The sequence below is a fragment of the Taurulus bubalis genome, assembly GCF_910589615.1.
Source record: "Taurulus bubalis genome assembly, chromosome: 8".
NCBI lineage: Eukaryota > Metazoa > Chordata > Actinopteri > Perciformes > Cottidae > Taurulus > Taurulus bubalis.
The window spans coordinates 10501324-10526019 of NC_136596.1; the positions used below are offsets into that span (position 1 = coordinate 10501324).

General features: G+C 42.9%; 3 protein-coding genes across 3 annotated transcripts; 2 read left to right on the plus strand and 1 right to left on the minus strand.

The window, feature by feature from the left end:
• Nucleotides 1–1101: 1101 nt before the first annotated feature.
• unga (uracil DNA glycosylase a) lies at nucleotides 1102–3308 on the plus strand (the record flags this gene model as incomplete). The annotated part of the gene is made up of 6 exons (XM_079222337.1): nucleotides 1102–1401; nucleotides 1482–1577; nucleotides 2231–2328; nucleotides 2441–2529; nucleotides 2632–2810; nucleotides 2890–3308. 6 exons carry the CDS (start codon nucleotides 1102–1104, stop codon nucleotides 3028–3030), a joined length of 903 nt encoding a protein of 300 aa, XP_079078463.1. The 3' UTR covers nucleotides 3031–3308.
• Nucleotides 3309–4628: 1320 nt separating this feature from the next.
• On the plus strand, nucleotides 4629–6936 carry pxmp2 (peroxisomal membrane protein 2). The gene is made up of 5 exons (XM_079222359.1): nucleotides 4629–4768; nucleotides 5149–5268; nucleotides 5729–5891; nucleotides 6068–6187; nucleotides 6292–6936. The coding sequence occupies exons 1-5, from the start codon at nucleotides 4659–4661 to the stop codon at nucleotides 6358–6360; spliced, it is 582 nt and encodes a 193-aa protein (XP_079078485.1). The 5' UTR covers nucleotides 4629–4658; the 3' UTR covers nucleotides 6361–6936.
• Nucleotides 6937–6973: 37 nt separating this feature from the next.
• LOC306740261 (polyubiquitin-like) lies at nucleotides 6974–7641 on the minus strand. Its single transcript, XM_079222364.1, has 2 exons — nucleotides 7591–7641; nucleotides 6974–7489 (listed from the first exon to the last, which is right to left on the minus strand). The coding sequence occupies exon 2, from the start codon at nucleotides 7475–7477 to the stop codon at nucleotides 7007–7009; it is 471 nt and encodes a 156-aa protein (XP_079078490.1). The 5' UTR covers nucleotides 7478–7489; nucleotides 7591–7641; the 3' UTR covers nucleotides 6974–7006.
• Nucleotides 7642–24696: the final 17055 nt, after the last annotated feature.

Consider the following 24696-nt stretch of genomic DNA (forward strand, 5'->3'; position numbering starts at 1 on the left):
TGCACCATATCTGTCATTTTGAGTTCATTTTCTAAGTTGGATCTGGGAGCCCTGGTTCTCTAAGATAGCTGGACTCTGTCTGATTTTCAACAATCTGTCTGATTTCCAACAAAAGGTGGGGGGTGAGCAGCGAGTGAGAGCTTTACCCAGTCACAGCTCGCGCAAGAAGGTGGAACGCAAAGGAGATACCATTTCCAAAACTTGTAAGGGCGTAATAACTAGTTTGTGAAAGTCCGGGAAAAAGAGAACGTCTGGTCATCCGAGCAAAAATGACCTTCACAGTTCCCCTGAGACCAAGGTATTCGATATTAAAACAGTTCAACATAATATGCAATATCATGTAAAACAAATAAAATGTAGCAAATCCTCATATTTAGAAACATTGAAGAAAAGAAGAAAATCATTTGTGGGTTTTTTTGCTTTCAAAATGCTAAATGTATTTATTATCAAAGCAGTCGACGATTAATTTCTGTTTAGTGACTAAGTTGACATGATCCTGTTAAACAATACAGTATCACAGTATCAAGCTATCGAAACATAGTTGATAAACCGTATATATCTCTTAAATGTATGCTCGATACTTAAACTACTGCAGAAAACCTCCCTTTGCAACAGTCCGTCTTGAACAGCTCTTTAGGATAAAGCAGTTTCGTCATTTCTTTTGGCGCGAACACTTCAATAGTTAGATAGTTTGTGCCTCGCGAGCGGACCACAGCGTGCGCACATTAGCTAATACCTCAATACTTTAATAAAATTAGTTTACAGCAGCTTGCCGCTAAGGAGTTTATCAACAAAATGATTGGACAAAAAACTATTAACTCATTTTTTTTGCCTGTGTCTAAGAAGAGACTTTCTAAGGATGTAAACAAAGCCGAGGAGGACGCCAAGGACCCGGTGAGCGTCTCCTCTGTTTGTCAGCTCACATTAAACTTGTGTCTAGCTTGTGACCGTATAATATGACGTTAATGGTATTTAAACATCACCTACAGTGTACTTGTAGGACTGTTTAGGACGCGGTGGGGTGTGTAGTTTCCCGCGACACGCGAAAGCACCTCCAAGCTGCGTTCACAAGCACTGCTGTGTTCTCGGTTGTTGTCAAAGATGGCATGTTTGTTTGTACGTCACTGTCGACGGTTTCTTCCGCCAGTCTCGCGCTTCTCACCAGCTGTGTGTGTTGTTGAAAATGCTTCAATTGTGCAGAAGAAGCTGAAGTCCTCGGCGGTGGAGCCGCAGCTGTGCAGGCCGACGCCTGCTCCTCTTTCCCCGGAGCAGCGAGACAGGATTGCTCGCAACAAGGAAGCGGCGCTGGAGAAACTGGCTTCTGCTCAAACACCTCCAGGGGTTGGGGGAAGCTGGAGAGAAGGAATGTCGGGAGAATTTGGAAAACCCTACTTTAAACAAGTGAGAGGGAGAAAGCCGTCGCGCTGCACACGCTGTCTCTGTGGTTGTGAACATTTTACATAACTATATCACTTCCGCAGTTGATGACGTTTGTCTCTGAAGAGAGAAAACGCTGCACTGTGTACCCACCTGCTGAAGACGTCTTCACCTGGACTCAGGCGTGTGACATCCGAGATGTAAGTGTATCTGCGGTGGCATGTTCAGTGACCTGTGGCCTTGTTCTGACTCACAACATACAGCATTTAATATTGAAAGAAACAGGCAAACACACTTTAGCTAAGTGGAAATATTCAAAACAGAATTGGCAAAGTGCTGTATAAAGTTATAAAATCAAGAAGTGCATTTTAATTTATTTTTTTTCTTGACTTTGAAGCAGCTAGTAACCTCTGCTCTGAATGCTCCAAGGCTCCTTGCAGTGAGGACACAAGTCCTTAATTTTATGTTGGGATCAAACGTAATCTTAAAAATATCTTAGGTGCCACTTAAGTTTGTGTAATTGTGCATGACAGTATTGGGGCCAATACAGATCATTTCTGTTTTTGTCTCGGTTAAGTTGTTGAACATTGCCAGACATCCTCTCTCTTGTCACACAGGAAGTATTAAATTCTGCTTCAGCTATTGTGACATACGTTGACAAACACATTTTAGAGCCTCCCACGTGCTAAACAGGCAGCAAGCCGCCTACACACCCAACAGGTGCTGAAGGCTTCACTGAAAAATGGAAAATAAATAAATAAATAAAACACACACATATCTATCTATCCCGTGCCAATTTAGGGTTCATGCTACAGAATTGGCACTTTAGATTGTCTAATCTCTCTAATTGCAGGTCAAAGTGGTGATTCTTGGCCAGGATCCATATCACGGTCCTAACCAAGCCCATGGATTGTGCTTTAGCGTCAAAAGACCAGTGTGTCCTCCGCCCAGGTTAAAACCTTTTCAGTATCTCTGCCTGTGAGCTTGTCCAACTTTAAATCCGATAGATATTGTGCCCTCTTTTGTTGACATTTATCACACCCTTGATCCTTTTTTAATCTAGTTTGAAGAACATGTACAAAGAACTGGTGTCGGACATTGAAGGCTTTCAGCAACCAAGCCACGGAGATCTGACCGGATGGTCCAAACAAGGTATTTTAATAAGCATCTGTTCAACGTTTACGTAAAGTTGCCCAACAAGAGAGCTTGTTGGTCTTTACCTCACCTGCCTCCATCTGTCACCTCGCCCTTCAGGTGTGTTGTTGCTCAACGCTGTGTTGACGGTCCGAGCGCAGCAGGCCAACTCCCACAAAGACAAAGGCTGGGAGACCTTCACTGACGCGGTGGTGCAGTGGCTCAGCGACAACCTGGAAGGCCTTGTCTTCATGCTTTGGGGCGCATACGCTCAGAAGAAGGGAGCTGCTATTGACAGGGTGGGTCTACGCTGTTGTTTTCAACAAACGCCTTTTTATAACCTTCATGCATCTAAGTTTCTGTTCTCTCCGTTTGTAGAAACGCCACCACATCCTGCAGACTGTGCATCCCTCTCCCTTGTCTTGTCATAGAGGATTTTTGGGATGCAAGCATTTCTCAAAGGCCAACGAGCTGCTAAAGAAATCTGGAAAGTCTCCCGTAAACTGGAACGATCTTTAAGATTTCCTTCATGTTTTCTTACATGTATGTTGGTCACCTGCAAACCAAAACCCACCCATAAGCTTTCACAGTTCAGCAAACATGTATGTGCAGATTTCTTTATGAGAGAGTTCATGTTGGCAGTTTCAACTACTATGTTTTCCACTATACATTGAATTTTCTTGATTGTCTTTTCTAAAACTGTTTGTTTAACATTGTAAATATTTGTGTTTTTTTCATTTCTTTATATATTTTCTATTGAAATATTGGTTCTATTATTAAAGTGGTTCAAAAAAGTTGCTTAATATTTGTCTCTATATATGCTCAGAGCAGTCTAATCTAAAATAGGCTCATTTCTGCAGATGTAGTAGGTGCTGTCCATGTTCTTCTGCAGAGTGTCAGGACCACTTTGTTATCATCTTTTGTGAATTTAACAAATGTGTTTAAAAAAAAAAAAGTTTGTTCTGATCATATAAATCCTTATATTCTGCAGATATTCTCCATTACTCTTCATGTCTATTAAAGTTCAGGTTAGCGAGGTCAGTATAACACAGCTATGCAGTGGAGTTGGTTGTGTCTATGAAATGTCCAGTTCTCAAGGGAAGTCAGTCACACGCCTGCACACTTCAACACCCACAACTGTTTATCAGTATATTGACATTATGGAAGCAGACGGGTCGTTGCTCGGTCCAGTCTTGTGAGAAAAGATGAGAACACGGGATTCTCCTCCTCTTGACAGCATAGAGCGAATCAGATGTTAGGACGAGCCGAGACGAACCTGTGACGATAACCTGTGTATAAAAGGCCCCACTTCCATTGGTGGGGCAGTTGTTTATGGCCCAACCTGCATGTTGGCTGCACCACTCACTGCTTTTGCAATTGCAGCGCTTTCTACTTTGCTTGTGATCATTTAGTAAATAAATATAAAGAACGAGAGAAGTTGTTGAACTTCCGGAGGCTACACCAGGCATCCAATAATTAGCATGCATGAACAGTTCCTTGTTTAAAGGCTCAAGGAGTTTCAAAGCAAAGAAGTTGGTGCAAAATGTACTGTGGATGAAGAATTCCAAAGAGAAACGTACTAAAAGATGTTATTATTGTTTCTTTCTCATTGCCTTTCACAAGGTTTCACTTATAAAGATGTCTGCACTCTATGTGGGTGGCAGGTCAAGTTTCCGTTGTATTTGACATAAGTAGGTTAACACGGTCAATTCCAATGAAATGTTTTTGACGAGAACGGGTCAGCTCCGCAATAAAAGCACTAGTCACACACACATAAGATAGTGACAGTGAATTAAGTGATTATTGATTTAATCAGTGCAACTCCTTCAATATAACACGGAAACAAGTGTTGTCATTTAGCTAGAAGTCACTGTGTGATGCAAGCAGGAGGGGCCACAACAACTGCAATAGTAAGAAGGATACCTTCACACATGTGACCACGCTTGCAGGTTTGCAGTAAATGATATTCTTCAACCGAAAATCTTCTTCGGCTGTTTTGTGACGTCGACCGGAAGGCGTGGCTCCGTCAGTGACGCGATGCTGGTGGCAGGCAGGAAGAAGCAGCTTCTTTTCAACTTCGCTGCTGCGCGCTGTCAGCTGTTAGTTAGTCTTGTGGTGGTAATGTTAGTACAGTTAGGTAACTGACAATGCATGTGCAAAGCCTGCCGGTCCGGAATGCGTCCATTCATGTCCGTTTACTGCAACAATATCTGGTTCTTCTGAAGAAATACCCCATCCTAACTAAGTCTGTAACGAGGTCTGTAGCTTTGCTTATTCACTGACTGCAAGGTGGTCAGTAGTTGTTCTGCAGCCTGGTGCTTGATTTGTGTTGTTTCTTCTGTTTGACGGTCAGAAATGACTTGCCAAAACAAAATTAGGTTTATTAACTTACTGTTTTCTACATGGTAACTAATGTCGCCATTTGTTATACGTTCTAACTTCAAAGTTCACTTTATGTGCACTGACCAGAGGCTGCCCCTTAGTGTCGAGGCTCTGGCTTTAGCCAATCAGCATCTGCCCGAAAAACCTCCCCTAACAACTTAATGACTCGTATTGCTTTGGTATGGAGCACCTTATCACGAATATACCTGTTGCATATTGATAGTTGTGTGTGTTGTGTGTCCTTGTTGTTTCCAGTGGCATCCTCACAGCTTTAGGAAATCTTCTGTCTCAGATTTTGGAGGCCAAAAAAAAGGCCAAGAATGGAGTGGTCAGCCAGATTGACCCAGCTGGAGCTGCACGCTACGCCATTTATGGGTGAGTCAAACATAATTGGGGGGTTGAAATGCTAGTCGTGGCTTATGTGTGGTGGAATTATTTGTAAGTCCTGTTCATAAGCTTCGGATCAGATGTTTAAAATAATGAGATCCAACAACAACCTTTAAGCTTCTGAGTATTTATTTCTGCGCAGGAAGTCTGAAGTAAAAATGCACATTGGTTTTGGGCTGAGTTATATACCGTTCCTTAACGAGATGCTCAAGGAGCTTCAGGAAATAGGGGCCTCAAAAAGGTTCTTACCAGCATAAGCACAACATTATTATATATAATATGATATGATATTCAAACCTGCAACAATCATAACGTGCAGTATCTTTTTCCATTACATATGTACAACAAGAAAATGAATGCAATGGCATGTTCCTGTTAGACTACAGTGGCAGATATTGTAAAATAGATACATTTTTGTAGTAATATTATTCCCGGCTGTCTACTTCAGGTTGGTTATTACAGGACCGCTGAGCCATTACTTTTACCAGCTGATGGAAGTGTGGATGCCCAGCACAGACCCGCTCTGCCTAGTGAAACGTCTGCTACTGGACCGGCTTGTTTTTGCCCCCGGCTTTCTGCTCATTTTCTACTTTGTGATGAACATCTTGGAGGTAGGTCATCATAGAAACTCTCCGCCCAAGTCATCTCATTGAAGGGGCACTCCAGCAATGTGATAATGCTACGTCATAAAGTTAATGTGATTGCAAGAGACATACAAAATAAAAAATATTTGTGAAATTGTGCAGCATATAAATGTAAATATATAATCATTCCAATCTGTATTCAGGCTAAAGGGTGGAGAGACTTTGAAAAGAAGATGAGAGGAAGTTACTGGACTGCTTTAAAGATGAATTGGAAAGTGTGGACTCCCTTCCAGTTCATCAATATCAACTTTGTGCCTGTTCAGGTATGCATTTCCCTGGCATCCCGTCATTGAACAAATGATGAGTCACATAGTGACACTACTTAATGATTAACCCTCTCTCTTCCTGTATCTGTTTTTGCTGACAGTTCAGAGTGCTGTTTGCCAACATGGTTGCCTTATTTTGGTACGCCTACCTTGCATCTGTGAGGAAATGAAACTTCCCTCGATTTCCTGACCGACAATTAATCTGGAGGAAACTTCACTTCACAGCAACTGGCTGTTTACTGTACTACTGTTTATATGCTGGACAATAACGATCACATACAGTAGAATTAATAAATTAAATTTTAAGCCATTCTAACATGCTCTGTTGGATACATGAGTGTGTTTGTAATTACAGTTGATACATTTATTTTTTCAAAAATAATACAAAATTGTGTAAAATGTAATGGTAAACATTAAATGCTATGATCGCAAAAGTCTCTTAATAACTGGAATAATGTACAGTTTAAAACAATGCTTCACTGTGTCTTTCTGGTTCCTTCTGTTGTGGTCTGTAGGGTACAGCTCCACCCCTGTAAGCCAACAGGAAATGTGAGGAGACGGGCAAATTTACTATGTAAATTTTTTTTTATTTGTTTTTAACAGGGTACAGTTAACATAATCCCATGTTGTGTGTATACAAATTAAGACTAAAGAAATGTTTAAGATGTTATGGAATGCAACAGTCTACATGGAGGAATGTAATACTTGTTCCAGATGAAAATACAAAATAAATTAAGAAAAAGGCATTTGAAACATGTGATTAAATAAAATGAATAATGCTAAGAAAATCTACTCTAATATGCACCAGAAGTGTCCTCAGCCTCCTCTCAGGCGGAGACTCAGGTTGATGGTGCTCATCGCTCTGACGTTGTAGTACGAGAGTTTACAATGGTCCTCCATCACTTTGCTTTCGTGGATGAGCGACTGCTGGCTCACCGGGACCCCCTCTCTGCTCTGGACCCGGCTCTTGAAGTGGCCCACGGTCTCGTCGGGCTTGATGTCGTAGGTTTTCGTCTCCCCCTTTTCGTTTGTGAGGAACACCTGCATGGTCGCAGGCTGGGTGACCAGCAGGGACACCGTGGCGCCGGGCTGCAGGCCGTAGTGGCTGATGGTCTGTGAGTCGTTACTGAGATGAGTTCTCGAACCGTTTGTTAAACACAGCTTCTGCGTCTCACAGGGAACTCCCAGCTGCTGCTGGATCTTCATCTTCAGAGAGCCCACTGTGTCCTGGGGCTGCACGCTAAGTTGGTGGGGAATCCCGTTCGCCGTCATGATGATTATATCCATGATGAAAAATACCTGAAACATCATTCAATGCATAAATAAGTCGAGTAGAAAACACTATTTCCACTGCAGTACCACGGTGGGTTTCATTACAGAGTTCAATGACAGATTCTCACCTTGTGATCACTTTGGCAAATTGTTCCGGACAGCTTCAAGTCTTCAGACGATGCTCAGGATCAGCTGTGAGAGGTTTGGTCTCGCCACAGTTTATATACAGTCTGCCTCAGCTTAACGACGCCCTCCCCTTTTCTTAAGATTCGTTTTCCCTCCCCTGCCTCAAACACTTTCGTTTTCTATTCTCCAAACATGACTGCATCGTCTTGATCACAACAAAGACGTGTGGTATGTTCATGAGGTCAATTCATGGCTAGTTCCAGGTGCGGCCAAATCATTACTGATACCTGTCCATGCACGTCATAGTCTATTTAAATCCACAAATGTCACATGATATCACCTTTTCTCTGGAAACAAAACAGAGAGACAACAGCAGGAATATAGTATTGTTTTAGTTTTTTATTAAAGTGAAACGATGCTAGAATGAAAACAGGACACACTCTCCAGATCAGAATGTAAATCACAAAATAAAACAAAGTACTGTCATTGCAGTGAATCCCCTCATATGACAGGCTGCCAACACACTGCTCACTCACACTTTTAATACAATGATACTGAAACAAAAACAAGATGTATCAATACTGCATCTGTCAAATGAAACTGAAAAAGAACAAATATAAATGCATGTCCAGGTGGTATTTATTTTACACAACAGAGGAGGACAAATTAGTTATAAATGTCATAATTCAGAGTGTTTCAGCATGGTGGCCCTCTCCTCCCTCTTTGATAGAGGGATATTTCCTGCAGTGAGAAAGATAAACAGTGGTTAAGGATATTCACATTTACAAAATAAAACAGGATGAAAAAGTACACCATCATTTAATGTGAGATTAGATTAAACTTGGTCACTGCAGAGTAATGCACAGAGTATATATATATATATATATATATATATATATATATATATATATATATATATATATATATATATATATATTTATAAAGAGTAATATCGTGGTGATACGAAAACACTAAGATATGTACAATATGAGCAGTTATGAACATGAATAGGAGTTGTCGAATTATAAAGTGCAGACAGCAGGTTTCTGTCACAAGGACACAGGAAAACATTCCCACAGCAATAAGACTTTACAATAAGTCACCTCTTGCCAAATCCTCTGTATATTGATTAATCACTGTATACGTTTATGTTTATCTACACTTCACACACTTCATATACTTACACATACATGCTTTGCATTTTGACACTTCTCTATTGTTTAAGTTTAATTTAGTTTCCTAATTAATACTCTCTGCGCTGTACATATCTTTCATCCTAGCTATTTTTATTTTTATTTTATTCTCATTTTTGTATATATCTTTCATCCCTGTTGTTTTTATGTGTTGTTTTTAGTCTGTAAATTGCTACTCCGACAACAAATTTCCCCTTGGGGATTAATAAAGTATATATTCATTCATACATACATACATATAAATACACTAAAGGTGAGATATACAGTGAGGACGGTAGTATACATATTTATGGAAGGGACATATATATCCCAATCTGTATTCAGGCTAAAGGATGGAGAGACTTTGAAAAGAAGATGAGAGGAAGTTACTGGACTGCTTTAATTATCCCTTTTTGCTTCATACAGTTTCCTCTCCAGGTAACCTAAGCCAGCAATAACATCATTGACAAAAAAAACAAGCATACTGTAACACATGTGGTTACTGAGCCTAAGTTCATTTTTTTGAAGTGTTCAAAAAAATGTATAAAATGTGCCTCAGTTCACCTGCTTCCAGCTTGCTGAATGTAACAGATCCTCCCCTCTGCATGGCTTTCACAACTATCCAAATAGCTTACACTTTGTTGTTTTTGTTATGTGTCACCTTTATGGATTCATATTTCTGTGGGCTCTTGTCTATTTTGTACCCACGAGGCCCCTCTGCTTTTTACTTGAGAAAAGCTTTGAGGTTTTTAGAGAACAAAAGTAATAAACCAAATTACCACAAAACCAACTGAAACGCAGAATAGGTCTGTAAACCTTAAGCAGTTTGCACACTTCGCCAGGTTGGTAATCCACCCCGACCCTTGTCATGTAGCCAATTTGCGGCAAAGTTACACCAATGCATTGTGAAATCTGAGGTGAGGACCAATTCAAACCAGACCTCCAATGCCTTCTCCTGTATAGCAAACAATGATATAATCTTGCGTCACTCTTCTCTGGTGCACTGTTTTTCTTTTTGTTTGTTTTGCACAAACAAAACAACAAAAAGGCAAAACATCTTAATATAGGTTGTGAGGGGAGAAAAAGTCCAAATGGTTGACAGATAGGAAGATAATGAATGTTAATTAATCATTTGGAAAAGTTCTAATTTAAATATAAATAGTATACAATAAAATATAAAAAGTTATAATTAAAGTTGAACAATCCTTTAACCCCTTATTGACTGAATTTATTTGCAATTATATAAAACAATTATTTGTGTTTTTTGCTTTCATACAGATGCTAAATTAAGTGGAGATTGTAAATTTTAATATAGCACATAGAATAGATGAAAATTTAGGTATGATGCAAATTAGCGACATTAGGCACATTAGGTATAATTGGGCATAATAGTAAATGAACACATTTTCCAATGTCAGGTATGTAGATTATTTATCAAAAGCAGTTTGAAACATTGAATTTTTAACATTGCACTTTGTATTACATTTTTAATATGTGAATACAGTAAATACAAAACAAAACTCAGTGGAAGCCTGATTTGAAGTCCACCAGCTCGCTTCCCATAGAAAGTGGTTGTGTCCATTTTGTTCTGCCAAAAAATAAAGGGCAGACATTGCATTTATATATATATATATATATATATATCAAATAATAATAATATAGTATATATATATATATATATATATATATATATATATATATATATATATATATATATATATATATATATATATATATATATATATATTTTGAGGATGACACCGGATTCTGTCGCGAAAATCCATGAGGTCTGAGGACTTGACTTCCGGTTTCGTCAACCGGATGTAGTTTCCGCTCCGCCCACAAAATGCCGGCAAAATTCATCCAATACGATCCTTGGTATGTGTAAACAATGCAGCAACAGGCGATAGAGGGATACGCACGTCACCTTGGCTGCATTAAGACCGGAAGAGGTTTGATGCAAATTCGCGACAACCGTCAACAAGGGGTTTTAACAAAACCACTAAAACTAAGATAAATATGAACATCTACGTATATATATTTGTCTAACACGGTGGTTAAATGGATACATGGTCCGCTTGACCCACGAGAGCTCCGGGTTCGAAACCCAGGTACCTGTCCGGTATATCGGAGGTCCTGCAAAATCAGACATGTGCGCGGGATGCAAGTGCGATCAGTGGTCCTGGTGGCTGCACTACAGCTGTGTTAGGCCGTGTTGGAGTGCAGGTTAACTGTACTCCAGCTAGTTTTTTTTCTTTTTTTTTCCTTCCTCCTTTCTTTCATATCCGGTTACTCAGTTGGGGAGAAATGATTCTCAAAATGTGACTGCCACATAAGACTGTCATAAGATTGTGAGATAAAGTTGATATTACAATTCACTAGTTCAAAAATAAAGTTGAACAATAAAGTTGAACAATCCTTTATTATAATTCACTAATTCATTGAGCACACATTATATTGTAACGGACTGAGGGAAATGTTGTGTTATAAATGTTATGTTCAGGATGTCAGTGAACGTCTCATGAGCTGGTAGCTGTGAAGCGTGTCTGTGATTGGAGAGCGAGGATGTTGTTGTGTTGTGTGGTGTTGTGTTACGAGCCGTTCGGAGCAGAGTCTATGACCCGGAGCAGACGTGAAGCTGGTTGAGAGGCTTTCACGGGGTTTTGCTGTTGTTTTGGCGTAGGCTACGGCCAACAGTAGCCTGTTCTATGTTCCCCTAAACACCCTTTACGCCTCGTAGCTTTCCTGATCCAGGGTCGCTACATTTGGTGTCAGAAGTAAAACTTTCGCCATCATCAACATCGCCAACGGTGAGAAACATGACGTCGGGGAGTCGTCTCAAGATTAAACGGGAAGGAGAAAGTGATGAACGAGAATGGGACGGCGCAGCCGGGGCTTGGCAGACGACGGAGCACCGATAGCGGGTAAAATAAATTACCACAAGGATGGCTGTGGAGGCTGGCTTTGGCCACTCGGGCCGCGCCGGTGAGGGAAATGGCGGCCGTAGAGGAATGACTGCGGCCGCAGAAATGTACATGACTGAGCACACTGAGACACGCAGAGAAACTATTCCGTCCACAATCAAGACCCCCAGATATGACTGTAAATCCAACTGGGAAGCTTTTCATGCACAATTTGAACTATTAGCCCATGCCAGTAGATGGTCCACTGAAGTAAAAGCTCTCTAGTTAGCGATGTGCCTCACGGGTGACGCTTTATCAAGCCTGCTGCTGCCGAGTCCCGATGATAGGAGTGATTATGATGCACTAATTGGGGCTCTAAAGCGACGATTTGGACAATGCTCTGCCACTAGCCTGCTCCGCTCTGAACTATGCAGCAGACAGCGACGGCCAGAGGAGCCGCTAAGGGAGCTCGCTAATGACATTGAGGGTTCACCGCACCTACGCCCACATGCCCCCGTCCATTCAGAGCGAGCTAGCTAGAGACCATTTCCTCCAGGCCCTGCTGCCAGCTGACCTGCACATCCAGACACTACTTGCTCACCCTGGGTCTCTCCAGGAGGCTTTGGAGTCAGCAACGGAGAGAGAGATGCTGTGTGCTGGCGCCATGGGTAAAGTGGTTGAAAAAGCACCAAAGGGGAGCGCTGCTTGTGAGACGGAAAGGGAGTTGGCGCAGCCTGCCTGGGTGGGGGAGCGAACCCAGCTGGTGAGGGCTGCCACTTTGAGAGATGAGAGGCAAGACAAGCCAAGACCAAGAGTCTGCTGCGGGTGTGGCCAGCCTGGCCACCTGGTCCGACACTGCCCCCGTTCCACCGCGAACAAGGGCAACGAGCCGGGGACGCTGTCCCAGCCCCCTCTAATTAACGAAGCTACGCAGCCGTCTGACCAAATAGGGGCAACCAGACCACCGGAGGATTTTGATGGTCAACTAGAGCGACTTGTGGTGCTGGGTCGATCCTGGATAGGAGACTGTTGGTATGCACCGCTCACCATTGGAGTGACATGCTGCTCTGCACTGGTAGACACAGGTTCATCAGCAACCCTGGTGAGGCCCCATGTGGTGACAAATGGAACTGATATTTTTCCCACTATAGTGAAACTGCAGTCAGTCACCGGTAGGGATGGGTATCGTTTGGGTTTTTTACGATACCGGTGCTAAACCGATACTTTTAAAACGATACCGGTGCCTGAACCGATACTTTTATTTATTTATTTATTTATTTTCTTTCTTCAAATTGAACAATATTATTAACTGTTTAAAGTATACTATAGATATAAATAAATAAGTACATACAAAACACACTTCAAACTACGTCTTCAAACCTTTTAACTTAACGTGGCCTGATGGGACTGGTGCAACAGAACTCAGAAACTGTTGGATTCTACAAACTGTTGCTTTACTGGACTACACGTCATCAGTAATATCAACTGGAGAGATTTGTTCCATCAAGCCGAGGACGGACGTTCAAAAGCTCGTGCTCGTGTCTCCAGCGATCTCTGTGTGCGCGCACTGTGTGTGTGTGAGCGCTGGAAGCCCCGCCCCCTCGAGCCCCGCTCTGCATGCAGGCGGACAGAGAGCAGAGCAGCAAGTGTGCTCTGATCCGCGCTATTTTAATGATCGTTTTTAGCGTGCGGGCACCTTGCTACCTTTTTAGTATCTATATACCGTGCAACTTTACAGATTAGTGTAAAAAAAAAAAAAGTATTTAAATCGGCTCAGGCACCAAAATCTGCGTTGCTTTTCGGTCCGGTAGGTACGTGTTGGAACCGGTGCCAGACTGGCACCGGTTCTCGGTACCCAACCCTAGTCACCGGGGAGCGAACTCCCATGGTTGGGGAAGCAATAGTGACTCTGGGGCTGGGGGAAAAGTCTATCCGCTGCCCGGTGTGGGTTGCTAACCTGTAGGACTGTACACTGGGACTGGATATTCTCGGGGCTTTGGACTGTGTCATCAACACAAAGAGAGGAACTCTCACGTTCCCTGATGGCCATGTCATCCAGATGTGGCGCCAGCCACCCCAGTCTGGCTGTGTTGCGACCCACACGGTTGCCACACTGACGGCTGAGACAACAAATTATGCTGCCCCTAGCTGCATCCCTTCAAATGAGCTACCCACACTGCCCTCCACCCTGCCAGCTGCTGAGTTGCACCCATCCCCAGCCTCTGTCCAGCCAGCTGCAAGTCCACACACACAGGTAACAAACGCCTCTCCATGTGACGACCGTGAAAGAGTCTTGGCAGTGAGGGAGGTCTGGCAGACAATCTGTGGTGGTCTGACTCCTAGCGAACAAGATCTGTTGTGGCAGCTGCTTCTTGAGTTCAAGGACTGTTTTTCAATGTCGGAGGACAATGTGGGCCGCACAGATCTCATCCAGCATTACATCGAAACAGGAGATGCACGGCCGATTAGGATGAGACCTCGACGCCACCCACTGGCCAGGCAGGACAAAGCCCTGCAAGAGATGCAGCGAGCGGGAATCATCGAGCCTTCCACCAGCCCCTGGGCCTCGGCGATCGTCATGGTCCCCAAAAAGCAGAAGGAGGCGTGGCGTTTCTGTGTGGACTTCAGGGCCCTCAACAAAGTGACAAAAAAGGACTCCTGCCCCCTTCCACGCATCGACGAGGCCCTCGACACGGTGGTAGGGTCAGCCTGGTGCTCCTCTTTGGACCTGCGGAGCGGGTATTGGCAGGTCCCTCTCAGCCCTGAAGCTAGGGCCAAAACTGCCTTCATCACTAATGGGGGCTTGTGGCAGTTTAAAGTCCTTCCGTTTGGCCTCTGCAATGCTCCTGCCACGTTCGAGAGACTAATGGACAGGGTACTCGCGGGTATCCCTCGGCAGGAGTGTGTTGTGTACCTGGACGACATACTGGTGCATGGTGACTCCTTCCAGGCGGCTCTCGAGGCCCTGAGGCGGGTGCTGGAGAGAGTGGCAGAAGCAGGTCTAAAGCTGCACCCACAGAAATGCTCCTTCATGCAACGGGAGGTCACATTTCTGGGGCACAAGCTTGGGGGTGGCGGTGTCGGCACCATGGATGATAAAGTGCAGACGGTGAAGGATTGGCCTACCCCCAGCACTGTGCAGGACCTGAAAAGCTTCCTAGGCCTGGCCTCCTACTATAGAAAGTTTGTGAGGGGTTTTTCCTGCATAGCTGTACCACTGTTCCGCCTGCTGCAAAAAGGGGTGGTGTTTGATTGGACAGAGGAGTGCCATGCAGCTTTCACTTCACTGCAGAGAGCCCTCGTGGAGGCCCCAGTCCTCTCACCGCCTGACCCCACCCTGCCTTTTATCCTCGACACGGACACCAGTAATGCAGGCGCAGGTGCTGTGCTGGCCCAAGTAACTCCTGAAGGAGAGAGAGTGGTGGCGTATCACAGCAGACAGTTTAACAAGGCTGAACGCAGCTACTGTGTCACGAGACGGGAGCTGCTTGCTATGGTCTGTGCCATCCGACATTTCAGATATTACCTTGGGGCCCTCCACTTCACAGTCCGGACCGACCACTCTGCCTTAAAGTGGCTCATGTCTTTTAAGGAGCCAGAAGGCCAGCTGGCACGCTGGATTGAGGAGCTACAGGCGTATGATTTCACTGTGGTCCACAGACCGGCATGCCACGGAAATGCTGACGCGCTTTCACGCCGGCCTTGCAGCGCTGATGGCTGCAACTACTGTGAGAAAAGAGAGGCGCAGGAAGAAGAGCGGCTGCAACCTGATGTGAAATGTGCTGCCGTGGGACCGGTGGGCACGCCAGCAGGCCATGGACTGACAGCTGTGGACGCAGCAGAGTGGGGATGCAAACAGGAAGAGGATGTCAACATAAGGCCAGTGCTCGCTTGGGTGGGATCCCAACAGCGACCACCTTGGGGAGAGGTTACCATGTGTTCTCGAGCCACAAAGGGACTCTGGTCAATTTTTCAAGCCCTGCGACTGCGTGATGGTGTACTGCAGGGGGGTGGAAAGAGCCGGCGACTGGAGAGACACTGTTGCAAGTGGTGGTGCCCAGGGCTCTGAGAGAGACAGTGCTCCGGGCAATGCATGGAGCTCCGGGATCTGGTCACTTCGGCGTTACGAAGACCCTCCATCGCCTCCGCCAGGGGTTCTACTGGGGCCAACATAGGCGGCATGTGGAGGACTACTGCCGCCGCTGCGACAGCTTCACAGCGAAGAAAGGCCCTGCAGACAGATCTCATGCCCAGCTCCAGCAGTTTCCGGCTGGGTGTCCCATGGAGAGGGTGGGGATTGATGTTCTTGGACCGTTTTCTCACTCAGAGAGGGGCAACCGTTACATCCTCACTGCCATGGACTATTTTACTAAGTGGCTCGAAGCTTACTGCATGCTGAACCAGGATGCGGAGACGATTGTGGATGCTCTGGTGGGGGGAATGTTCAGCAGATTTGGGGCCCCTGAAGTCATCCACACAGATCAGGGCAGAAACTTTGAGTCCCGTTTCTTCGCCGCCATGTGTGACAAACTGGGATCCCACAAGACCCGCACTACACCCCTCCATCCACAGAGCGATGGGCTGGTCGAGAGATTCAACCGCACGCTGGCACAGCAGCTGGCCATAGTGGCAGCTAAACATCAACGCGACTGGGACGACCACATGCCTCTTGTACTGATGGCTTACAGGTCTGCTGTGCAGGACTCCACTTCCTGCTCTCCTGCCCTTCTCATGCTCGGCAGAGAAATCCGGACGCCAGGGGAGATGATGATGGGGGAACCTCCTGACGCCTCTTTCTCTTGTCACTACAAGCTGTTTGGTTCATTTGAAGTTGCTCTCAAACGCTTGACACCCACAATATTTGCACCGTCCGTGTAGGTAACATTCACCGGTTGTGAGCAGATCATCACAACATAGGATGAGCCATATTTGCTACGATAGCAAAGCCAGGTATATTCTTTTATATTCACAATAGACATGAAGCGCATTAGAGTTACTAGCACATTCAGAAATACAGTTTTTTCCTCAGTGACAAATGAAACTCCAATGTTGTCAATGCTGATTTGTAGGGCTGCAACAACGAATCGATAAAATCGATAAAAATTGATTATCAAAAGTGTTGGCAACGAATTTCATTATCGATTCGTTGTGTCGCGCGATTATTACGCCGGGTAATAAGTCGCGGAGCAGAGCAACTGGCCGGCCAGCGTTTCTGAGATTGGAGTGAGACACGAGAAAAGCTGAGGTCGTTCTGATCAATTACAGTAAAAAGGGCTCACCTTTGGTGGATGTAAAGCATAGATGTGTATGTTTTTAGTGTTAGTCCATTTTGTTGTTTTAATTAACAGCTCAGGGATGTTCAAGGAGCAACCTGTTTGTGCACTTTCTGAAGATGTTTTGCAATGTTACTTCTGTTTTTGAATAAAGGGTTGGAAATGAACGCTTTTTTGATAAAAACATTTTTTTATCCGATTCATCGATTAATCGAAAAAATAATCAACCGATTAATCGATTATTAAAATAATCGTTAGTTGCAGCCCTACTGATTTGTATTAATATTGTATACCTTTAAGGTATACAATATATTGATTGATAATATCTCTTTTTGCAGTTTCTGTTTTTGCTGAAGAATTAATAAAACATTACTTAAACTATTATTTGACTTCACATTCTCTATTGCTGGTGTATTTCTCAATTCAGATAAGACATATTGCTGTAATTATTTATTCAAGGATATGTTGTAATTGATGAATGTAAATATTCATATACACATACAAAACAGCACAGTGCACAAAGAGAAATACAGTAAAAGTGCAATAACTCAATGAAAATGACTCATGAATGGCCACATGATTGATCCCTCTATAAAAACTGTTTAAGCTTGAGTTTGAAATGATCCACAACACATCATGCATGATATTGTACTTTAGTGGTATATTTCTAAACAAAAGTAATAAACCAAATTACCACAAAACCAACTGAAACGCAGAATAGGTCTGTAAACCTTAAGCAGTTTGCACACTTCGCCAGGTTGGCAATCCACCCCGACCCTTGTCATGTAGCCAATTTGCGGCAAAGTTACACCAATGCATTGTGAAATCTGAGGTGAGGACCAATTCAAACCAGACCTCCAATGCCTTCTCCTGTATAGCAAACAATGATATAATCTTGCGTCACTCTTCTCTGGTGCACTGTTTTTCTTTTTGTTTGTTTTGCACAAACAAAACAACAAAAAGGCAAAATATCTTAATATAGCTTGTGAGGGGAGAAAAAGTCCAAATTGTTGACAGATAGGAGGATAATGAATGTTAATTTATCATTTGTAAAAGTTATAATTTAAATAGTACACAATAAAATATAAGTTGAACAATCCTTTAACCCCTTATTGACTGAATTTATTTGCAATTATTTGTGTTTGTTGCTTTCATACAGATGCTAAATTAAGTGGAGATTGTAAATTTTAATATAGCACATAGAATAGATGAAAATTTAGGTATGATGCAAATTAGCGACATTAAGCACATTAGGTATAATTGGGCATAATAGTAAATGAACACATTTTCCAATGTCAGGTATGTAGATTATTTATCAAAAGCAGTTTGAAACATTGAATTTTTAACATTGCACTTTGTATTACATTTTTAATATGTGAATACAGTAAATACAAAACAAAACTCAGTGGAAGCCTGATTTGAAGTCCCCCAGCTCGCTTCCCATAGAAAGTGGTTGTGTCCATTTTGTTCTGCCAAAAAATAAAGGGCAGACATTGCATTTATATATATATATATTTTGAGGATGACACCGGATTCTGTCGCGAAAATCCATGAGGTCTGAGGACTTGACTTCCGGGTTCGTCAACCGGATGTAGTTTCCGCTCCGCCCACAAAATGCCGGCAAAATTCATCCAATACGATCCTTGGTATGTGTAAACAATGCAGCAACAGGCGATAGAGGGATACGCACGTCACCTTGGCTGCATTAAGACCGGAAGAGGTTTGATGCAAATTCGCGACAACCGTCAACAAGGGGTTTTAACAAAACCACTAAAACTAAGATAAATATAAACATCTACGTATATATATTTGTCTAACACGGTGGTTAAATGGATACATGGTCCGCTTGACCCACGAGAGCTCCGGGTTCGAAACCCAGGTACCTGTCCGGTATATCGGAGGTCCTGCAAAATCAGACATGTGCGCGGGATGCAAGTGCGATCAGTGGTCCTGGTGGCTGCACTACAGCTGTGTTAGGCCGTGTTGGAGTGCAGGTTAACTGTACTCCAGCTAGAATTTTTTTTTTTTTTTTTTTCCTTCCTTTCTTTCATATCCGGTTGCTCAGTTAAGGAGAAACAATTGTCATAATGCATGCAATTAAGAGAGGTTCATAAGATTTGGAGATAAAGTTGATACTATAATTCACTAGTTTGATAATGAAGTTGAACAATCCTTTATTATAATTCACTAATTAATTGAGCACACATTATATGCAACTTTATTAAGCCTGCAGAGAATTCAGTCCATAACATTTACATTTAACAACAACATTTTTTATATCTAAATAAAAGAAATATATATATCAACTGAGCATATCGGATATCGTAAAAACAACAACAACACAGTGCTGTGTTGGGTGCCATCGCCACGAGAGATCTCTCTGTATCCTCGGGCTGTGTGGATTTCAACCCATATTCTATCTCAACTATATAAACAATACCGCTGAATAAAACACTTCAGACAGACAGGTGCAAAGAAAAACATGCAAAAAGACAAAACATGATTTATATCAAGAATAAATCCTAAAAACGCTCATGTCCTTAAAAAATGAAATGACTGTCGTTTACAGTAGTTACGACAGCGTGCTCTTGTTTCCGTCTTTACGGTAACCAGAAAGAGAATCCCAGCCTGTGATTGGACGAGCGGCCAAGTTCCTCGACACGGCGTTGTGCGCCTCCTCACTCACCCTGCTGCGTCTCTGGCAGCCGTTAAAGGACAAACCAAGCGGTCAGACGACAGCATTTATTCAGCAAGCCCCCTGGAGAAATATGCTTTATTACCAGAAACCTATGCCACGGGAGTGACTGCAGTATCATATTACTTAGGAAGCAGGTAAGCCGAGTCGCTGTTCTCTTAAAACACTTAAGAAACTTTCCGTTTCTGAGCGGGCAATGAGCGTGAGTGGGTTAGGGGAGGTCCGGATGAATGACAGCATGCAAATCATCAGGCTATCATCCGGTGTAACGTTACTGTCTGCGTTTAACAAACGGTGAACCTGAACCGGTGCTCGGATAACGACACGGCTCGGTCCGTTTTAGTTGTAAGCTAGCGTCTTTTAGCAGGTGCTGGAGGCTAATATTAATCAGGCTAGCTTACAGTTGTTGTTGTTGTCGTACATACGTATTGAGTTGTTGTGTTTACAGTTAGCAGTAACATTCCCTCCTACCAGCATCTCCAAACTGAAGATGTAAATATGTATTTAATCCCTTTGAGTTGTGCAGTAAGCGCAATGAGAACATGGACATGAGACATAATTGATAAGACCAACGGGTTTTCTGTCCGGATGTTAGTACGCAGCAGTGTCAGGTGTTGCCTGAATCTAACTGCTGCAAATGGGCGTTGATACTCAACAATGTTAATAATGAGAGAAACAAATAGATGGACAAGTCCTTGAAACAACTGCGAGTGAAGCTGCACCCACAGTCACCTTGAGGGAACATAACTACTTGTACTCCAGTACTGAAGCTGTTGCTTCACACCAGTATATTCTACTGGTAAACTTCCCCTCATAGACCATAGAAAGCTTGCACATGAATCTGTGTGTGTTGGTGTGATTGGTTGCTTGTTAGACTGTAGTAGTACAAGAGCAATGGCTTTCTGTCTTTCCACTTCTTTAAATGCAGACACTGTTTGCACACATTATTTCTATATTAAGAGTACTTCCAGAAACAGTAATGCAATACTTTATATCCTGTTTTCCTCATGAGTATTAAAACATTTACTAGTACCTAATATTCGTATGAGACGTGCTTTTATTTCTAATTCATTCCCTCAGGCTCCATGTGTTCTAGAAACGAGATGGAAGCAGAAGTAGACGTTAATATGACAAAAAAAAAAAAATCAAATCAACAGAGCATTCAAATGTGTTGATTGTTGGCGCTGTTCATAAGGTCTTACACTTTGGTACAGCTTTGATGCGGCTTTCTAGGCAGTGTTTCCTGGACATGTCGTTGTAAGCCAAGACTCAGCTGGCTCTGCTTGTACTTTCTTTCATCAGATATTCTGGTCAAAGAAAGTCGGTGCATGATCACACCACAGTGTGACCTCTTAAACTGTTGTTTTCCAAGTTCAGGCGAATGTAAAAATCACATCCATGGTTTGCTAGGAACTCTTTAAGGTCAGTGATAATTTATAAACTATCTTCGTTGCGCATCGTGATTCAACACAGAGATTGACGTAAACAAATAATGGTGGCTACAAGCACTATTAGCTGTGGCATGATTCGGCCACTAAACTACAAAAATCTAAATTAGAAACTGCATGTGACAACGGTCACGTTGCTGTTCCCCACATAACTTGCTTTCAGGTTCAGTTGCATTTCCTCTGGGTCAGGTCTTGACTTTAAGGAAGGCCAAAAGCTGTTTGGGCTGGACAATAGAAGTCCTTTAAAACCAGGGCCAGAGCAAAAATTCTGAAATTTCAACCTTTGATATTCTACAAGTATTTTAATCCTCTTCAACAGATCAATGATCAAAGGGAGGAGGGAAAAAATAAGATTGCACTGGAATTAAAATGTAAATTGCTGTTATAATGGGTCTTAGAGTGGTTATTTCTAGTTTAATTTGAAAACCATTTATAGTGAGTATATTCAAGTAAACTAAAGTGGAGTGTTTTGAAATGTACAAAAAAAGAAAAAAAGACAGCAGAATTCTGCACATATTTCAACCCACGCTGTCATCCTTTTTCCAGGTGATGCCTTCATATGTCAGTCATGGATGGAAAGTCAAGAAGCCCTTTTCTGAATTGCTTCCTGAAGTGGATGCTCAGGGTGAGCAGAGGGAATTGAGTGGTAAAAAGAGTAATTTCAAGCAGTATGAAATAGAACAATAAGAGTGAAAAAGATACAGAAGACAGCAGCTTCTTTTAGCTGTGAACGATAAAGAGATGATAGGGTACGCTGGATAGGTTTGGAGGTCTAACACATATAATTTAGCACTGAGAGAAGATGGTGCATTATTACTTCATGGACACACATTTTGTCTCCTCCTCCTCTTTCTCCCCCACTGATCCCCTTTTCCTTCTCCTCTCAGCTGTGGTCTTCCTTGAGCGCATCTTGACCTTTAACCCCATGGATCGGCTGACAGCTGAAGCGGCGCTATCCCACCCGTTCCTCCGGCAGTACTCCTGTCCGGAGGACGAACCCACCTCATCGCATCCCTTCCGCATCGAGGACGAACTGGAGGACAGCCTCGTCACCGAGCAGTGCCTCAGCAACAGTCAGGCCTCCAGCATGCACTGGGAGAGGTGTGTAGATTGTTGTTGTTTGCTGGAACAGAAAAGTCTCGCAAAGCACAATGAGACACCTATTATACAGTAAATAATCATATTCGATTGAATAAACTGCACATCCAAGTTATTATAAGATTATTATTAATACTTAATTTCTGCCCGTCTGCAGGTACGAGAACAGCTCCTCAACAGATGTGTCCTGGCAGCAGTCAGGCGGGAGGTGTCACTGCATGCCCCCTGGCCACATGACTTCTGACCTGGGAGACACGACATAGGATGAGGAGGTGCAGAGAGACGCCCGGGCCAGTTCCACCGCACTGTTAGAGGAGGCACAGGTTGGATAATAAGCTTTGTTATTTCCCCCCATACCGATTGATTTACCTAATCATTATCTTTTTTTAATATAAAGAATACTTATTCTATACTAGTAACAAACTAGAATGAGTCAAAGCACTTAAACACACAACATGCATATGTCCTCCTCACCTTTTTTTTTCACCTTCTCCATCCCCACTACAGGTCGACCCACGTAAGTATTCCCACAGCAGCTCAGCTGAACGCTTCCTGGAAAACTCTCACTCCTCTCCTGTGGTTTGGCGTACGGGGAACTGGACTGTGGCCGCTCCTGTTCCGTTTGAGCTAACGTTACTGTTAGCGAAGAGTCCCGTTGCAATACTGTGAACACTCAAGCAATACACCTGCAAGTTAAGGAAACCAACGTCTGCGAGTCGTTACTGCGGACGTTACAATATCAAAGTTTCCACGAACATGTTTGGTAACCAGTGTTGGGGGTAACGAGTTACAAAGTAACGCATTACACTCAAAATATTGGTAACTACACTACTTTACTAGACCTCAGTAACGCGCGTTCCTGCGTTACTCAAGACATTTTTACCAGTCCGAAAAGTTCTCTTTTAGCGGCGCGCGAGTCACACGACACTTCCTGCATGAACAACCTATCACAGAACTCCGATCTGAGTGATTTGAGTGACGTAGCTGCTGGTGCGTAGGAGGAGGGAAGCGGGGAATGGATGAGACGGAGACGGAGAGCCCGGATCCAACTGGGAGGTTCTCTCCAGGTTCCCTAGGATTAAGGATATTGCGAAGCAATACAACACTCCAATAACATCAAGTGCACCTGTCTGTAATGACGTGGAGCTTCTAATGAGGACCAAGACACGTCTGGTATGAACGGAATCACTTTACTGGTGAACTGCAGCATTACAACTGTTAAAGCGATTGAGAACGCGCTCTTGCACCAGACATGTATATATTTTCCACAGGTAACATCAACATTAGTTAGCGTCAACAAGCAAGTATCACTGTACTTTATGCCTTCAAAGTAAAAGCACTTCCTGTTTACATGCTCTTCACAATAAGAGTAAATCATGTAATAAAACAAGTTACAACACTGTGGAAAGGCTTTTCAGCCTGGGCAGTATTGTTCTGACCCCAAGGAGAAACAGGCTGTCGGGTAAAAGATTGCAGTGACTTTTACTCATGCGATACAATCGCTATTTTGAAGGGTTAGGGAATAGAGAAAAATGATAAACTTCATAGGATATAGTGCACTTTCTGTTTATTTAGGCAATGATGAAGTGGATTTTCTGTTTATTTAATTCCATTTTCTGTTTCTATTTTTTGGGTTAAGTGCATTTCTGTTTCTATTTTATGGGAAAAAGTGCCATTAATTTTTCTATTTTTCTTAAACCACTACAATGATTCCTATAACAAGCTGGTTTTGTTCTTAGGAGTCGGCCCCCATTTGGTTTAGTGGGGTCTCATGTTTCCAAAAGCCTGTTTTCAATGTGTTATGCTGTTTGACCTGAATGTCCCCACCATACACAGCCTCTTGTATCCTGTTGTTTGTGGATTTTAAAGTGAGGCATATTTCTTTGGTCAGACAGTGTGAACAGGGTTAATGTTCGTTCAAGTTAATGGCTGAGTTTTATATGCCATTTTGTTTTACATGTTTACAATTACAATACACTATGTGGAAAGGCTAAGAGATGCGCTTTATTGAACATTGAAAATAAAGTGATGAAAGGGCCATGATGTTTGTCCATGTATCTTTGTGGTTAATTTGGACATTTGCTTAAAAAAATGGAAAGTAAAGTAACTAGTAGTGAAGTTACTTTTCAAATGTAGTAACTAGTAACTTGTAACTAGTTACTTTTTCTGAGTAACTACCCCAACACTGGTGACAGGCTATCAGTAGTGACAGGGTGGATTTACGACAGCTTTATTATTCCAATGAGGGATAATGGTTATCACAAAGGTGGTTTACAAATGTCTCTGTTAAAACTCTTCTGGTATGGACCCTGCCCCCAGCAACAGGAAGTGACATGCAGATTTGAAATGACCATAACTGATGAATTTGGCTATCAATGTACTTCCTATGTATTCTGAACGCTAAGAAGCTGAGCTTGCTAATGGTATGCAGTAGTAGATTACTGTAATAATTTAGCCAAAGGGCATTTTGATTTCTGAAACATTTATTGATAAAAAAAGAAGACAAAAAGGACCAGACG

Bases quoted from the DNA above. Each gene is read 5' to 3' on its own strand.
- LOC306740261 (XM_079222364.1), bottom strand. From the start codon at position 7,477: ATGGATATAATCATCATGACGGCGAACGGGATTCCCCACCAACTTAGC.
- pxmp2 (XM_079222359.1), top strand. From the start codon at position 4,659: ATGCATGTGCAAAGCCTGCCGGTCCGGAATGCGTCCATTCATGTCCGT. The intron at 4,769-5,148 runs GTCTGTAGCTTT...TGTTGTTTCCAG, and splicing joins CTAACTAAGTCTGTAACGAG to TGGCATCCTCACAGCTTTAG. The intron at 6,188-6,291 runs GTATGCATTTCC...TTTTGCTGACAG, and splicing joins TCAACTTTGTGCCTGTTCAG to TTCAGAGTGCTGTTTGCCAA.